Source organism: Elgaria multicarinata, chromosome 3, assembly GCF_023053635.1.
Source record: "Elgaria multicarinata webbii isolate HBS135686 ecotype San Diego chromosome 3, rElgMul1.1.pri, whole genome shotgun sequence".
Classification (NCBI taxonomy): Eukaryota; Metazoa; Chordata; class Lepidosauria; order Squamata; family Anguidae; genus Elgaria; species Elgaria multicarinata.
The window spans coordinates 40,362,580-40,381,678 of record NC_086173.1 but is presented as its reverse complement, the minus strand read 5'-3'; the positions used below and the strand labels follow the sequence as shown (position 1 = coordinate 40,381,678).

Sequence of the window (19,099 nt, the reverse complement as noted above, 5' to 3'; positions counted from 1 at the left end):
AATTCAAAAGTCTAGATACCATGGCAACTGGCTGCCTCTTCTCTCACTGCCTGCAGACGATGGAGGCAAAGGACTAAAAAAATGTGCTGTGATGCACTAAGCAGACCTGAATCTGGTTTCCAGCTATATAGCATCTGGTCATTGCTTGGAGGTTCTTGTCTATATACTATTACAGTTCAGGGACTGTGATAGTATATAGATGCGATGTAGGGAGAATCCTAAATAAGGGTGCATACTCCAGATTATTTAACACAGGTTGATTATCCATGAATGCCCTAGACCTTGTCATATTCTCAATTAGAGTAGTCAAATATTAACAAAGGGTAGATAATTTCCCTTTCTTTTCAAAATATGCTTGTGTATGATGTAGCAGTAAATACTAGTTTAAGTATGGAACCGAGGATGCAAATCAATCTGCAGTTTGTCCAGATTGATTGGCATGCTGTAGAAGGATGTATTCTTACATATGTGACATAAATTCCAACTTTCCTAAGCAATTGAAGGCACCTGCTTGTTCATTTGAGTATCAACTGGGAGGGGTATAGGTAGCTCATAGAGAGGATTGCCAAATGTCCCTTATTTTAAGGGGAGCCCTTTATAGATCATTTGGGTTCTGTGGGGGTTACTTTATTTTGCATAAAAGAATATGCTGTCATCAATGTCTTCCTCCCAATTCTTAATTCCAAATGGCATTTGCCTTTCATTTCGGGAAAGTTTCCCAAACTGGGGAATCTAATCTCTTAGAGACTATGTGGGGAAACATGGATTTGATGGAATGCAAAGAAATGAGACAAGTGATTTATAGGAAAGTATTTTTTTCTAACATACTTGCAGAACCAAACAGTAAGACTTGTTAAACATCAGCTGAAAGTCCGGAGTTGGACTGCTGTCTTCCAGGCCGGTGTCTTTTTCTCTGAATATAAACTTTCATTAAGCATGGAAAACCAGATGAATGTGATGTACAGTCCATACCAGTCCCACATCTATCCTTGACTGCCATGTGAACTGGACACAAGCACAGGTCAAAGCCCTCTGAGTTGTACTGATTCGACGTGCTGCCTCCATCACAGCAAAGTCAGAAAGCCAAGAAAAATATGACTGATGGAATCAATCCTGTAGTTAAATCAGGGGTAGTGAACTGGTGGCCCACCAGATGGACAGCAACTCCCATCATCCCTGGTCACATGCCATGCTAGCTATGACTGCTGGGGTTTGGAATCTAACAGCAAATAGAGGGCCACTGGTTCCCCACCCCTGACTTTAAATGATCAGCACCTAGTAAGTGTGCATCAAGAAGCATTTGAATATTCCAGGAACTTATGAGCAACTAAGTAGAATTAGGGATCATGTACATTCTCTGTAGGCTCACTGCAAGCCACCTATTTTTCCATCAGGTTAGTTCAACTGTATAGTTCCTACCTCTGCCATTTGATCCATCTCTGTTTGGGCTTGCTTGCAGTTCTGTCTTCTTTATCACTGCATTTCATTTTCTCTTGTAAAATACCAGAAAAGCTTTGGGAATCACTGTAATAGCAGTAGAGTTAGAATACCACTGCCAAAAAGGCCATGAAAAAATATTAAGAACACGATTTTAAAACAGTTTAGGAGTGATAACTTCTACTAGATATAAGAAGTTTAAATGTAGGCCAGGAGCATTGCTATACTTTTAAGCAGAGCTCAATGAAGCTCTCAAATTTGAAAATGCAACTATGGAGATTAGTTCATTGAAATGTTCTGTCTCCCTCTTTATCAAGGCCAACGTGGAGATTACAGAATAGACCAATGCCTTGGCTTTTAAACTGTGTTCTGGGGAACCATGAGATTTCTTAAAAGTTATCAGGGGGTCTTCAATGATAAGTTATTTATTTAGAAGCTGTACATCTTGTCTTTTTATTGAATAATTCTCAAGAGGGCTTACAAAATATTATAAAAAATATACACAAACCCCAAACCCACACAACCCAACACTCCTTGCTCCCCTGGCCTGTGCTAGAAGCCAATGTATGTGTCCCTTCATTTATTCAATTTATGAGTCACCCAATCGCTCAAGCCCTCAGGGTGATGTACATAATAAAAGTAATGATAAAACCACATAATAAAACCACATTTAAAAGTATTGCTTTTAAAAGCAGCAACAAAAATTCAGCATTCAAAAGAGATAAGTCTGACTCCATCGATTGGCCACAGGAGCAGCTGCAGGGGATGTGCTTTTCCTATCTCTGCCAGCAAGAATGACCTGGAAGGAGGACAACTGGCAGTTGGAGCTGAGCATTCTTGCTGCCAGAGATGGGGAAAACACACTCCCTACAGCTGCTCCTTCTTTGGCTGATGGATAGAGCCAGGCGTGTCTCTCCCTTCGCATGGGGAAGCAGAGGGTTCAACCTAGCTCTAGATCCCCTGGCTGATGGCAGAGGCCAGAGGTTGCTTCCCTTCAGCTCTGTAGCCCCAGGGCAAAGTTCAGCAGTGGCAATTAAGCTTCCTTGAAAGACCATTTGTCCATCACTGTTGACCTTCCCCTGCAATGTACTATGGCAAGACAGTGCTGGATGTATTCTAGGCGAGGATTCACCAACTTGGTGCCCTCCAGATGTTCTGTACTACAACTCCCAGCATTCCTGACCAATGGCCATTCAGGGCCAGATCTACACCAAGCAGGACATAACACTTTGAAAGTGGTTTGAAAACAGCATATGTAATGTGTCATGGGCCCCAAGAGTTGTCAATACCGTTATAAACCATTATAAAGCAGTTGTGTAGATCCTGCTCTGGTTGGGGCTGAAGTCCAAAGCCTCTGGAAGCCCCCAGGTTGGGGAAGTCTGCTCCAGGCTATACTCTCAGTTCATGCGGAATGACTGTAAGAAAGTAGTCTGTCCTGGAATGTATCCCAGAATCCTCTGCAATGAACAGGAGTTCTTCAGCAGACTAGTCAATGTGGAAATTCAAGATAGAAAGTTTGAATACTGGTGGACCAGAGAATTAACAAAGCTGTAAACTTGTTGTTTGCCTCTAATATCATACTATCTTCAAAAATGTGTTCTTTCCACATGAAAACATGTCAGTATGCATGGATGATATCATTGCTTTTCATTTTCTGTTAAATGTCCAAAATAGATTGGGCTTTACATGTTGTTAATCGACAAGCAATGGGCTTCCACTGGAATTTCACAATGCTGCTCTCTTTTCTTCCCCTCTTAGTTTTGTCACTCTTTCTTTCTTTCTTTCTTTCTTTCTTTCTTTCTTTCTTTCTTTCCTTCCTCTTGTCAAATAAAACTAGAAAGTGAAACCAATCATTGTGCTTGTCTGTCATGTCTTTATCTCCTTTCCATATGTCTTTATTTTGTTCATGTTTTTGCCTTTATCACTTTGGTTTTAATCAGTGATTAAAATGGTATATGTGTGGTGAATAGCACAAAAAGATGAAATATTTCAAGAGAACCGTTTTAAGTGGAGTAGGCAACTATTTAATATGTCAGCATTAAATTTTGCTACATATCTTGATCATAAATTTATTATTATTATTATTAATAATAATAATATATTATCAATATTATTATTTTATTATGGTTTTAATTTTTGTGAACCGCCCAGAGAGCTTCGGCTATTGGGTGGTATAAAAATGTAATAAATAAATAAATAAATAAAAGTGTCCTCTTCTAAAATGTAGTTACATTATTTTAGTAAGACCTAGCTATAGCAGTAACAGAGCTATTGTTGCCAGAAGTTCATCATTTAAATCCTGACCCTAAATACACACAGTCAGATCCTATGCACCTTGACTTAACAGTTAGTCCCATTGAAATCAATGGGACTTATTCCTAAATAGTGTAGACTTCTTGAAAGAAAGCAGTTTTTAATTCTTATTACCTGCTCCTTAACTCCTCAGTGTTATGGCAGGCAAAGATAAAACAAAAACACCAGACTTCCAAAAAGCTAAGATATCACTTGGATCTGTTCTCCAAGGTGTGTCAGCCTAAATATCACCCTAACTCAGAAATGAAAAATTATTGTTGTTAATGATCACAAAGTAAATGCAGCTACTGTACAAGATCACACCATTCTATCACTGCTTGGTGGAATATATCTGCCAGCTTTTACTATACATCCTTCATCTAATTCCCCATGGTATATATTTGAAGTATTTATGAGTTACTTTTCTACAGTGTATGCAATGCAACATACAAAAAGTTAAATAGCAATAACATTAAACCATTAAGCTATAATAAACACAAAACGAACAAGCAATCCAAACAACAAAATCATCACTAAAACCATAAAGCAGAACTCAACTAAAAGAAAAAAACTTTTTAAACAGATAGGTTTGACTTGATGCCTAAATGAGATCAAAGAAGGCTAGGGCTGGCTCTACCAGCAGGCTGAGGCAACCACCTCAGGCAGCAGGTGCTGGGGGATATCAGTGACAGACCCCTGGCTGTTCCTCCTGAGCTCCCTGGTTATTCACTGAGGACAGAGATGTGTATGCCACATGGCTGGACCTAATCCCTGTAAAAATTGGGCTGGTGCCTTCAGATGTGATAGAGGCTGCTATCCCATCACCAGTATTGAAGTAAGATTCAACTAGCAATCCAGTCAGCTTCTGAATGTAGGATAGGAGAAGGGGTGTCAACTTGTCTTTCACCTGATAGCAAAATGTCTTGGGCTAGCCCTGGAGAAGGTACCCTCTCCCAAGGGCTATCTGGGGAGGGAATTTCAAAGACGAGGTGTCACTGCTGAAAAGGCCCTCTCTCCAGGAGCAACCTCCCTCATTTCATCAGGTGGCGGCATTAGGAGCCTTTCTACATGAGACATTTATTTATTGTGTGCACGTGATTCCTCACTTATGGTAGTTTGTGGGTGCCTAACGCAATGTTGTCATCTTCAAGGGCCTCTCCTATTGTTTGCAACCATTGTAGTCTCTTTTTTTTCCTAACTAGGAAAGTCTGATATTTCCATGAATGGCAGCATGGACCCCTGGTGTATTTGCACAATTCTGCTATCACAGTGCCACCTAGTGGGAGTGTAATGAAACATATAGAAAGGCAGAGAAAGAAAACCCCTGGGGGAAAAAGGTGTAAAGGAGCTGATCTTAACCCTACAAAGAATCCAGAAGCAGAACTCTCAGTAAAGCCTCATGTTAAGAAGTCCTAGGAAAATGGTCTCAGAAGATTTTAATGGTCAGGCAGGCTTGTGTAATGTAAACTGTTGCTCACTTCAGTGATCAGCTTCCAATTAAATGTTGCAGCCCTCCTTTTTTAGCTTAGAAAAAAGGCAAAGTTAGAACTTTATAGAAACTATGCATTTAGCAGAGATTGAGTGTTATTATTATTCATTTTTCAATATTCAAGAAGTCAAGGACATCCAATGAAACTGATAGCCATGTTTAAATATTTTACTACAGTTTGCTTTTATTATATTTCTGTTGCATTTCTATAAGATATTCACAATTTCAAAACAAGCTATACCTTAAAAGTACACAAGAGACTAAAAGCAAAATATATGCAATTTTTATAAAGCTAAGAGAAAAGAAACAAACCATTTTATGAAAAGTTATTTCAGTGAAACATCTAAATTCCTCTCAAACTATGAAGATTTTTGCATCATCCCTGGATATATGTCAGACTTCATTTCCTACTACTTTGCATCAGCATGTCTCATGGAATTCCATTGCTTTTTCTATCCTGACTTTTAGCAACAGTGTGAATGAATCCATCTCCCCATCCCCTATATTGTCATCCCCTTTGTCTTCATGAGTTCATCCCACTAGCAGGATAACTACATCAACTGTTTTGGCTTTGCCATTTGATACTGGATTTACTTGGCTTAGAGTGGCATCCCATATGTGTCTACTTAGAACAAAATCCAGCTGAGTTAAATGGGGCTTACTCCCAGGAAAGTGCATATAGGACTGCACTGTCAGTCACTGAGAAAAGAAAAAGAAGAGGAAAAGTGTTTGTTAACCTATTCCCCAAAATAATGCTAATTAAAAACATGTTTAAGGATGTGGAAAGAGAGGAGACCTGAAGTTGAAGTTCAAAGTGGAATACATTCTTTCTAGGTCCATATTTTTTTCCATAGAATAGTCAACCTTTGTCACACTGTAATACACATAAACATGTATTACAGGCCACAGCTAGACTTAAGGTTTATCCTGGGATCATCCAGGGTTCGCCCCTGCCTGAGCACTGGATCCCCTGTGTGTCACCTAGATGAACAGGACGATCCAGGGATAAACCTTAGGTCTAGCTATGGTCACAGTGTGACAAAGGTTGAGTACAAGAACAGAGACACTAGAGTAAGTTAAATTATACCTAGCAGGCCCTCCTCTCTTGGCCTTTTCAGTGACCATTTTTATTACAGAAAGCTTTTAACTGTATGTGATTTGGATGGGAGTTATTTATCCTGCAGTTTGCTTTTATTTATATTTGATTCTGCGTCTTAGCTTTTCTCTACATTTAGTTGTACAATTTATATACGTTCATTTTCAAGTGAAACAAGGTGATTGACTGGATTTGCTAGTACATCAGAACAACAACAACAGCCTGTCCCCAGGGGCTGACTGGCATAATTCTATCTGTAGTAACCTTGCATTGGAGTTGGAAGTGGAAGGCTTTGTGTAAGACTCTGTGGCCATTTGGAGTTAAAATGGGGGGACTCGATGCAACCCACAGCTGCAGTAGTACTACTACTAGTACCTTAGTCCTACTATGCACCTAATAACTGTATGCATTTGGTAAATGCTTATCAAAAACTAACTGAAACAACATTCTAACCCATCCCTAGGTTGTGCACCCCACATCTTATAGAGACATTACTAGGCAGGAGGTTAGAAGAATCCACTAGATTTCTGAGTCCCACAATAAACCCAGGTTGCCGCTCTCCTCCAACATGCTGAAGCAAAGCTCATTCACTGCAGGGAGATGAGTTCCACAATTGCAGCAACCTTAGCGAGAAGTACATGGCCCAGCAAGCACTGGGGTTTCCTTTTGGTTAAGCAGCCTGTTAGGAAGCCACTGCACTAGCCCAAAGGAGAATATATCTCCCAGCTGCTTTTATTTCTTAACATGCTGCCTATCAGCATGTGGAAGAAAGGAGGAAAACGAAGTAGGGGGAGAGATTCTTTTTTAAAAACAACAGACTTGGTTATGTACCAACTTATGGTATGTGGAACAAATAGCATGACCTCATTCATCACTCTTGATTTGCACAGTAAACACACTTCTATAAGAGAACCACTATGAGTGGACCGACTACTACAGTGCCATGCCACGAAATGCCCTTCTGTGGAACATATTCACTTCAAAATAGGACAGAATCAAGATGTATCACAGTCTCACTAGCTGATTAACCTAGCATGGCTCCTGCTCCATGAATGTCAGAATCAGTTCCAGGACCCTTTTATGGTGAATGCAACACACTAGCTGAGGATAGCAATCACATGTGATAGAATAGATGAATGGCTTCTCTGAAGGTGGGTTGAATCCATAAATGTTTGAAACTACTGATGTGTCCAGTTGACTACAATATGATTTCAGCTGAAGAAATGCAGAGAAATGTACAGCATCATAGAAACTCACCGTAGAAATGCTGCCTACAAACCGAAAACCAATGGTGGCATTGTAGCCCCCTATCTTAAGATGTTCACCAATGCAATGGCCTCATATATACACTGCACAGATGAGAACACAGCACATCAGTGCCATTGTAGTTGGATCTGGTGTGCCCACAACTGTCACCTTGAATCTGCAGTTGTACCAGAAGGCACAAAAACTTCTCAGTGGGTATGAAGGGCAATTTGAAGGCTCCACGCTATATTTTCTTTCTTGAAAGTCCTGGGCAAATACATTGAGGGGAGTGGACTTGACCAGGTGTGGGTAGAAACAAGAATATTCCCTCCAGCAACAGTCCATCAAATACTGGATGGCAAACACTTGTAACCGTTCTATGGAAGCACATTTATTAACACTAGCAGCACTCTGTTATCTGCTCTTCAGTGAAAGGTGGAAGGAACACACCACTGAAAGAGACCTCATCAAGCAGATGGCAAAAGAAATGCACCAGATACAGGAAGGATGGATGGATGGATGGATGGATGGATGGATGGATAGATGATAGATAGATATCCATCCATGACAGGCATAAGAGTAAGGACAAATCTACTTGATAAGATGCAGGGGTTTGAGAGTAAGAGCCAAGGGATGACAAAGTTTCTTCAGAACAGCATGGGGCAATTTGAAAACATGCAAGAGCTTCAAGGCAAGCAAACTGGAAATCACATCCTTCAGTTCAAGAAGAACTTCTCAAGTACTTCTTTGCTCATGATGACATAAACCGTGCCTGCCAGAGTCCAGTGTACTGGGCAGAGATGCAGGAGCTTCAGCACACCCCTCCTGACACATGGCACACACTTCAACCAGGAAAAAAATTAGGTGAACAGAAGTGGCATTCATTTTTGCTCCATCAGTCATGACATGAAAGTATTGGGGGAAATAACTGGATTTCCCAATCAGAAGCTACCTTTAATAAAAACAAAAACATTCATACTGACAGGAAAGTTGGACATACATTCATCTGACACTTATATCGCTTTGTTGCTGGTGGACTGATATCCATAGATTTATATGTAGACTCTATAGCTATCCTTTTCAGCACCAGGGCTAATGTAAATTACGTTGCACTAGTGTAAGCTACATCTAGCATAATGCCAATAACATTTATTTATTTATTTATTTATTTATTTAATTTATTTATTTATTACATTTCTATACCGCCCAATAGCCGGAGCTCTCTGGGCGGTTCACAAAAATTAAAAACATTCAAAGTATAACATTTGCTGGTGTGACAGGTTTCTTCATAAAATATATTGCACCAGCAAACACTATTGGCATTCTGGTAGAGGTGGCTGATGCTACTGCAATGTCATTTACATTAGGGCCAGTGGCAAATAGCCCACTATCTTCAACTGATTGACTCTACAACCACACATAACAACAGTACACATTATGTGACAATGTTTTGGGTCCATTCTGGTGATCCACAATCCAGTCTTCCATCCCCAACTGGAGTGATAAAGAGGGCAGTTACATATCAGTCTGGTATACTACAGTCCATTCTAGTCCTGATCAAATGCAAATGCAAGTATTGCAGCAGATGCAGTTGTCTGAATACATGTCTAACATGTTCTGAGATGTGTAGGTGCAATGAAGAATGTGACAAGATGTAGTAGAGTATGGAAACAAGTCAGATGCAGTAGGGGTTGATGAGTGATGAAGACAATGACTATTAACTAAGTGACTAATACTAAGGCACACATGCTTATAAACTGCACTGGTAACACACCATTTGTGATGTGTTAAAACCATTCTATTGCCCAGAAAACCTATATTTTATGATCCTCCAAGCTTACAGTTAAACCATTTAAAAATAATTTCAACGTTAAAAATACCAAGATGAATAAAATAATGTCAATATTAATGATGGGACATTTCCTCTCTTGAAAACAAGGAAGTATTTTTGTGAATTACAGCATTTTGATGCATACATTATATCATTATAGCAAACCAACCTATCTATTTCATCTTTTTATAGCTTTGCATGAAACATCATACTGTCTTTCTGTTAAAATATTTTTAAAATCTTGAGTTCTATAAATATATAGCATAAATAGCAATCCTGTATAAAATAATAAATGTCATATCTGAACAGGAATAACCTGGCTACAGTTGTCTATGCTCTGGTAACCTCCAAATTAGATTATTGCAATGCGCTCTATGTGGGGCTGCCTTTGGGGATGGTTCAGAAGCTGCAGCTTGTGCAAAATGCAGTGGCCAGATTGATAACAAGAACCAGAAGGTTCGAATGCATTGTTTTAAAAATATGTAAAAATGCTGAAATATGTAAATGCTGAAACCCATTCATCCTCTTCAGAGCAACCTATAAAATATCAAGAAACCAATGGTTTAATTTTAATGGTTTATTATTTATTTAAAACATTTGTATCCCTCCCTATATCACTAGGATCTCAGGGCGGCATACAGATTGCATGGAATTACACAACAGCTTCTATTTGTCTAGGACAGTGGCAACTCCCATCATACCTCACTATTGGCTATGCTGGCTAGGACTGATGGGAGTTGCAGTCCAGCAACTTCTGGAGGGCCACAAGTTGTCCACTCCTGGTCTAGGAGGTACAGATCAGGTCAAGTCTGGACTAGTTTTCCTTGATTTGGTAGCGGGACATTATTCTTTTAAGGAAGACATTGAAACGCATTTGCTATCAGAATTCTTAGGGTTGTGGATTTGGTGTTTCATGGCATCACCTTAGTTTTACTATGGTTCAGATATTTGTTTGGAAATAGTGATATACCCAGTAAAAGTGTTTTTTGTATCTTTCTATTATATACAAGATTTGTTTGTTTGTTAGTTTGTTTTCCAACCCTAGATTCTATATATACATTTACTGGTGTATTGGTTAGGGGTATTCCCTTCTTTTATGTGTATATTTGTGACTTCTAGCAGTGGTCATGTCTATAGATAAATATAGACAAGGATAGAAAGAAGTAAGCAATGGGGGTTCTATCAGTATATGTACTGGACCTCCATGTTTTTGGAGTCAGAAGCAGCACAGACATTACAAAATAGTACAGTACAGGGGGAAATAATGAGATGGCCAAGAGCGAAAAGTAGCTTTGGATTGGGAACCCAGCACTCCTTGGGAATTCCATGTAACTTTCTCTGCTGTAATTATTCTCCTTTTCTTTCCTGCAGCTATGCCAGTTCACAGCTCCAGTTCCCCATCTGGCTGTTTACACTGGTACTTCTGATCCTCCATCTCCTCCCAATACTCTTCCTTCCTCCTGCCATGCTCTTCCTCTTCAGTACCCGGAGCACATAAATCTGCCAAGCAGCACTAGCTACTCCTCACCTATTAGTGTAGCCCTACACAGCACCTCCATCATGGATAGGAACTGGGACACCAATGGGTCTAGCTCTAATCCCTTTCCATCCATCACAGAAAGCACTGAGATTTCAATGGATTCTGAATCAGGGACCTGCCACAGCAATGACTACCCTATGAACTCTGAGGCCAAACTGCTGCCCAAGTCCCGGATGACTTTGTCCCTCGGCAGGTTCTTGAAACGGGGATGTTTGAACTCACCTGTGTTTGCGACACTCTCACCCAAATGCCCTGCAGTGAGCCATGGGAAAGTGCAGCCATTAGATGACCTGAACCAACAACTGCAACAGAAGTCCAAGAAGGTGTCCAGGTGAGTACCTCTCTGGATTGTTCCCATTATGCTTTGCTTTGAGAGTTTATATTGCAGTTTAAGTTTCCACAGCTTATACGATAAGCTGTACTTTATGGTTTAAATTTTTGTGAACCGCCCAGAGAGCTTCGGTTATTGGGCGGTATAGAAATGAAATACAAATAAATAAATTATAGACAGAATGCACCCCCTTGCATCTCTATTGGAATTAGCAATATTTACTTGGAGCCTGAGGGTGCCTTTGGAAATAGCTCTTACTCCAGAACTCGCTATTCCACATGAAGGAAAGGAAAGGAACCTCTCGTGCAAGCACTGAGTCATTACTGACTCTTGGAGGGACGCCAGCTTTCGCTGACGTTTTCTTGGCAGGCCTTATAGCGGGGTGGTTTGCTGTTGCCTTCCCCGGCCGTTATTACCCTTCCCCCAGCTAACTGGGTACTCATTTTACCAACTTCGGGAATTTAGAAGGCTGAGTCGACCTGAGCCGGCTGCCTGAAACCAGCTTCCGCTGGGATCGAACTCAGGCCGTGGGGAAAGTTTCAGCTGCAGAAACTGCTGCTTTACCGCTCTGCACCACACGAGGCTCTATGCCACATGAACGGCTGCCCAATTAGAATGGCATGGAGAGCACTTTCAGCCTACACCAAAAAGAGGTTCGGTTTGGTTTGGTTTTAAAAGGCACCTTTAAAAAAAACATTTCTTGCACTTTCATGAGTGCTGAACAGAGAATTCACGCAGTACCTTTATTTACTTATTATATCTCACTTTCTAACCAAGATTGGCTCCCAAAGCAGCTTATGATTAAAATCCACAATGTTACAATTAAAATAGAAAGGTAGACTCGAACAGGGATACAAAGAGGTGTTCTTGGCAGTCAGTTCTGGCCATGGGTAGTAGGTGGTGATACAAGTTGCTCTTTCCTGTCCAGGGATGGGGCCCAAAGAGCAGCAGGTGGACTCTGGGGCTGGCTGAGGCTGAGAGTCAGGATGCCAAACTGCAGGAGCAGCCCTCTTGATCACCAGTCATAAGCAAGTACTGGAGACATTTTGTAGGGTGACCATATGAAAAGGAGGACAGGGCTCCTGTATCTTTAACAGTTATATTGAAAAGGGGAATTTCTGCAGGTGTCATTTGTATATATGGAGAACCTGGTGAAATTTCCTCTTCATCACACCAATTAAAGCTTCAGGAGCCTTGCCCTCTTTTAAATCTGGTCACTTGAGTATAGCTCCTACAGCTTTAACTGTTGTGAAAGAGAGGCAATTTCACCAGGTTCTCCATATATACAAATGACACCTGCTGAAATTCCCTTTTCTAAGCAACTGTTCAAAATACAGGAGCCCTGCCCTCTTTTCCATATGGTCACCCTACATTTTGCAGCTCCATGGCAATTCTGGTTATGACACAATGGTTGGTTGCCCTGTTCTGAACTTTGATTTGGGACTAACTTTGAATTTATTTATTGCATTTTTATATTGCCCAATAGGGGAGGCTCTTTGGGCAATTCACAATTAAAATCATAAAATACAACCGATCAAAACACATGACATGGGAATGTGTGTAACTAGAGCTCCAGTGTTGACGTGTGTTTTTCGTTTTATCCTTAAGAAACAGCTAAGAGAGAGAAGAATTTAGAGGAGAGAAACAGGGTGAGGGTGGGGGAATTTGTTTGTTCTCGCTGAGCTTCACAGTAGCTGGGGGGAATGGATTTTCTCAGCAACCATCTAGTGTTGTGAGCTATCCCTGTTGTAATGCAAAGTATTAGGGTAGCTTGGTCTTGAATGGGCAATTAAGACCCATTAGCTTTACAGAAAATCTGCCCTGGATGGAGATGAAAACTGCTAGAGCTGGTTTGTTCATAAGGACCAAGAAAGCTGCCTGCATTTTTGGACTCTCCTTGGAGGCATGGCTATGGGGACTGCACCTGCACTTCAATATTTTCTACTGGCTTAATCCTATCATCACCTGCTGTAGCCTTTCCTCCTGTGGGTTTGCTGATGTGGCCTGTTGGGAGTAATACCAGTTTCCCAATCATTTCAGTAAGAGGATTCCAGTCCTTTACTGATGCTGCCAGGTAGGAATATGGAAAGCTGCACGTAAATGGCTGGATTCTGCAGTGTTAATCGGGCAATGAAGCTTTTCCTTTGAACTATGAATGAGGACCCCAGGGAAAATTCCCCTAAAGGCGACACAGCAACCCATGCTTATGTCATTGAATAGGGCTGACTTGGTCATGGAGTCAAAAAATTGCACGCAAGATGTTGTAGAATAGTGGCTAAGGGACAGAGCTACAAATCAGTAGGTCCCTTGATGGCCTTAGGCAAACTACTTTTTCTCAGCCTCAGCTCCCCATCTGCAATAAGGGTATAATGATACTCACATACCATGCAGAGTTGTTTTGATATTTATAATAAATATATGTTTGAAGAGCTTTGAACATTCAAAAGCACCATATATACATCAGCCTTGTCCAGCCTGGGGACCTCCAGGTGCTGGGGACTTCAGCTCTCATCAACCCCAGACAGCACAGCCAATGGTCAGGAATCCTGGGAGTTGCAGTCCAAACCAGCAGGAGGGCATCAGGTTTGTGAAGGCTGATATACATGCATCATCGTTGTTGCTGTCATCATCAACAATTCGCTGGGAAAAAACATAAGCTGTAAGAGGAGGCCCTGCCCAATGGCCCCTAAGCCCAGATGTGTAGGTAAGAACTGGTTGCAATAACTCAGTTGTGGATTCATGTTTACCCATGGAACACACTGAAGTTCTTCTCTCTCTCTCTCTCTCTCTCTCTCTCTCTCTCTCTCTCTCTCTCTGGCCTAATCTACACCAAGCAGGATATTGCACTATGAAAGAGGTATGAAAGTGGTATATAAAAGGCAGGAGCCACACCAAGCAGGATATAGTGGTATGAAAGCGGTATATGGTATGTGTCAATGGGCCCCAACAGTTGTCAGTGTACTTCAATACTGCTAGAAAGCAGTAGCGTGGCTCCTGCCCTTTATATACCACTTTCATAGTGGAATATCCTGCTTGGTGTAGTTTAGGCCTCTGTGTGTGTGTGTGTATGTATAGTCTTCCTATCACAAACATAAACATATATGTATTTTTCAACAAATATGCTGTCTTTATGCCCAATCACAGCCTTCCCAAAGTAACTGAATTGTGATGAATTTTCTTTTGTATCCCAGCTTCTTCCAGATAAAAGTGGATGCTCCTCTGGAGAGCAAAATCTATCCAATAGACTCTGAGGAGGAAGAAGTGAACAGCCATTGGGCATACAATGGTTCTGCAAAACAAGTTATCTGTCCATGGGAGAACCTGATAGAAGAAGGAAAAGCTGGATAATAAGGAGACTTTGAGGCTATTAGGCTGTGACTCACGTATGACTATTTTTTTTCCTAGCCATGAATTGGCAGGTATAATCAACTACAGTTTGATTGATGAATCATGATGTTAAAAGGAGAGAAATGGAAGAATCAACGAGAATCATCCAGCATCAAACCACATGGATTATAAATAATGATCTCAGATATACCTTTCTTTCAAAATCCAGACATTTAAGATGTCTCTTGGCCCATTTCCATTCTTGTCAATTCAGCCCCATCACTTACTGGTTTCTCCACAAATCTTTACTACATTTAAATATATCTGTATGCCGCTCTGAGATCTTAAAGATATAAAGCAGGATATAAATGTTTAAAATAATTAAATAAATATATCCTACAGAGTTCTCCTGCTTAATTCGTTTTTTGGAACTATTGTATTTTGTGTCTTTATATATTATAGTTAAGTCCTTTAAACAGAGGTGGGCAACTTGTGGCCCATGAGATGTTTTGGCCTACAACTCCCATCAGAGCTTACCACTGGTTATGCTGGCTAGGGCTGATGGGAGTTGTAGGCCAACACATCTGGAGGGCTAGAAATTGCCCATCCTTACTTTATAATGAGCCTCGTGTGGCACAGAGCGGTAAGCAGCAGTTTCTGCAGCTGTAACTCTCCCCACGGCCTGAGTTCGATCCCAGTGGAAGCTGGTTTCAGGCAGCTGGCTCAGGTCAACTCAGCCTTCCATCCTCCTGAGGTCGGTAAAATGAGTACCCAGTTAGCTGGGGGAAAGGTAATAACGGCCGGGGAAGGCAATGGCAAACCACCCCGCTATAAGACCTGCCAAGAAAACGTCAGCGAAAGCTGGCGTCCCTCCAAGAGTCAGTAATGACTCAGTGCTTGCATGAGAGGTTCCTTTCCTTTCCTTACTTTATAAGGTTAGGGAGTTTTACATGTATTTCCTCGTGTTCTCATATACAGGAATTGATAGGGTTGACATCTGCTCAGTTTCAACACTATAACAGCCTCAGGCCCAGCACCTAACCTTGGATTAGACTGAAGTCTTGCAGTGGAGTGATATGGCTGGTGTAACATTATCAGACAGGTATTATTTTTTCATTGATTTTCAATTGCCCTTTATAAAGTCCTTTACAAACACAAGTGGAGGAAAAATAAATGTTATCATGTTGGAAACTTCTATTGCAATTGGTCACATTCTTCTGTTCATTTTTTTTTTCATGCCAGATGTTATTTGCCATATCCATATGACTTTTGATGATGTCAAGGACGGGTGCATTCTGATTAGGGGTGTGAATGGACCCCCCAATCAGCTTCATGGCCCGATCCGGAAAATCCGGATCAGGCCCGATCCTCTTCGCACCACTCCGCCCGTCTCCCATTCCGCTCCACGGAGCGAGATCCGGCTTCGCCGCCGTCACTATATCAACGGTGGCGGCGGCACAGAAACCACCCGCCCCCTTACCTTCCTCCATCGCGGGATTCAATTGAGGCCCCGGTTGAAGCCGGAAGAGGCCTCAGCCTTCACTTCCAGCTTCAACCGGGACCTCAATTGAAGCCGGCGATGGAGGAAGGTAAGCGTCCCTCCTCCCTGCTCCCTTACCTGGCGCCGCCGCCGCTGCATGGATGGCGGCGCCGGCAGCGCCAGATTAGTCCCCTTCCCCCCCACTTACCTTCAGGCGAAGCTCCGGATTGAGGCGATCCTCTTCGCCTCGATCCGCCGGCCCCCCAATCCTCTTCGCCTCTGCCTTAAGGGTAGGCGAAGCCCCCCGCTCCGCTCCTGCTTCTCCGGTTCGAGGAGAAGCGGAGCACATCCCTAATTCTGATAGACAGTTTGTGGCTATTAGTTAAATTATACTCGCCTTCTGGACAACGCTATGTCTGGATAATTGTTAGGCTGATGAAATGCTGGTAGCATGTTGGCTACTCTGCAACATAATCCATATCCCAATTAAACCAAAGCATTTTAATTTAACTAATTGATAGTCCAACCCTGATTATGATTTATGATTATTTTAAATCACTAATAGGCAACTGTGAATTTGCAAAGTTCTTTTTTCTCTTTTATCTTGTTCACCATCGTAGCAATCCTGTGAGGAAATCACATTTATTTATGGATTTATTTATTAAAATATTTGTATCTCGCCCTATATCTTTGAGATCTCCGGGTGGCATACAGATAAAACCAATTCAACAGTTTAAAACAATATTATAAATAATGTATACAACTAACAATATATTACACTGTTAATCAAGCTAAAAGATTAAAATCAATTAAAACAATTAAAACTACCTTTAGGAAGATTTATCCTTCAAAGGCTTTGATAAAATGCCATGTTTTAATTTGGTGCCGAAACAAAGCCAGCGTCTGTACCACTCAGGCCTCCAAGGGGAGGGCATTCCACAACCACGGTGCCACTCCACAGTTTAATAGCCATGGGGTGGAACAGGCCTGTATTAACAAAGTTCATATTCATGTGAGGGATCATGGTGGAAGAGGCCACTTTTCTTCATTGTGTTCTCTAAGGCTAGATCTACACTACTATTGAAGTGCCCTGATAACTGTTGGGGCACAATCCACATTCCATATACCGCTTTCATAGTGTTATATCCTGCTTTTTATTCCACATTCATAATGATTTGACACAAGGGGTCTGTCTGTTTGTAAGGAAAGCCCTGAGAGGGCTACAAATCTGTGCTGTGTCAGTTATATGCCACAGCTTCGCAGCCACCATGGGTCTTTCTCACAAAGCTGCGCACTGAAAAAGTCAGGGAGTTACCCTGACGTTTTCAATGCGAGCAACGTCAGTATGGCTCTTCCACCATCTGAGGTCACTCTGGGGCCAATCTGGGGCTGGTCCCTGGTGGAAGGCAACCACCAATTGGTTGCCTTTCACCAGGAAGAGGGCAGGGGCAGTAGCTCCGGTACCCAGATGGCCGCCGGAAACCCCACACTTCCTCCTTGGCATTGAGATTACTCAACCCCATCACAGGGGACTAAAACCATGAAGTTTGGGTGCAAGGCGGCGCCAACTCAGCACTGTGTAGACAGCCCCATGGTATAGATCTGGCCTAAATAGATCTTTGTGGCACATTTAACAGCCGTACATTTACACATACACTTGTATGAAGCTTGCAAATGGCTCACAACTTGCTATTATTAATGTATAACAGATCCCTTTATTAGCATTTGTTCCAACGTGGTGTGTGTGTGTTTCTTTTAAGCTAATTTACTCATTAAAATTCCTGTGGCCATAACAACTTGGTAGAGTTCCTAATGTACTCATTTTCACTCATCTCATCTTTGCTCATCATAGTAAAGTGTATTGTATTTGAATTATTACACTGAGTTGGATCCAGATTTACTCTGGATCAACTGCACTGCCAGAAGTGGACTTCTCCATATCCTCCTTCCAATGACAACCCCTCAAGCCCTCTGAAAATACTATGCATAGAGTCAGGGGATGCTGCTGAATGGGATGCTGGTGTATGTGGGGTGGGGGAATCCCCCCAAATCAGGGAACTGGACTTTCTATAAGCAGAGCTCTTCTGGAAGGCAGATACAAGATTCAACCCATTTTGTTTTTTGCTGGTTATTGACATTCTCAAATCTTAGCTGATTAGGGCAGGATCTACACTACTGCCTTAAACGGTTTATAACAGTAGTGACAACCGTTGGGGCCCAAGATACACTCCATATACAGTTTTCAAACCATTTTCAATGTGTTATATCCTGCTTGGTGTAGATTTGGCCTTGGTCTTACCCTCTTGTTGGGTTATGAAGTTTATGGCCATATTTTAGTTTTACTGGGTTGGATCCAGGATTTGCTTTCCATGGACAGAACTCTGCTCATGGATGGTACCTCCATTGCTAAAAATTGGGTGCTCCCCCCACCACACCAGAGTTCCCCCCATTCACCATGGCCCCCACCCTCTGTGTAGGATTTTAAGGAGCTGGAGAAGTTGCCATGCAGAGTAGGAGGAGGATAAGTTAGCTTCTGCCAGCCCAGTTGCAGGCACCTAAATCTGGACTTAACCCACACACATTATCCTGCCCTTCTTCAGAGGCGCTCAGGGTAGTGTATAATACCCCAATGCATTTCAAAGATGTTTAAGGGAATTTGATCAATGGGTGGTACTAGTTGGAGTGTGAAGGTGACAGGGGTGGACTGAAATATGAAGACAGAGAGCTTTGGCGGTGGTAAGACATGGAGGCCTTTGATGGTAATGACAAAATAAAATCCTTGGATGAAACTTTGTCTGCTTGTCATGGGCAAGTTTGGCCATCATAGGGCTAAACAACCAATTAACTAAGGTCAGCCATTTTTAAAGAGTTGCTAATATTGCTTTATCCCTACAGCAAATTCAAAACCAGAGGATGCTGCCAAGTTTTGGGGAAGGTCAGCCTGGGCACTATTAATGCATGCAGCAAAATGTCTTCCAATTTGTATTCCTCCCACCAGTCAACCGAAAATGGTGGTTGGTGGGTGGGTGGG

The 19,099-nt window shown here is 41.7% G+C and overlaps 1 protein-coding gene across 1 annotated transcript in view; it reads left to right on the top strand.

The window, feature by feature from the left end:
- The window catches only part of RGS9 (regulator of G protein signaling 9), a 64,285-nt gene extending 49,676 nt beyond the window's left edge, over positions 1 to 14,609 (top strand). Inside the window, exons 18-19 of the mRNA XM_063120041.1 lie at positions 10,762 to 11,261; positions 14,453 to 14,609. Coding sequence (XP_062976111.1) covers positions 10,762 to 11,261; positions 14,453 to 14,609 — 657 coding nt within the window. The remainder of the gene's footprint in view (positions 1 to 10,761; positions 11,262 to 14,452) is intronic.
- The last annotated feature ends 4,490 nt before the right edge of the window (positions 14,610 to 19,099 follow it).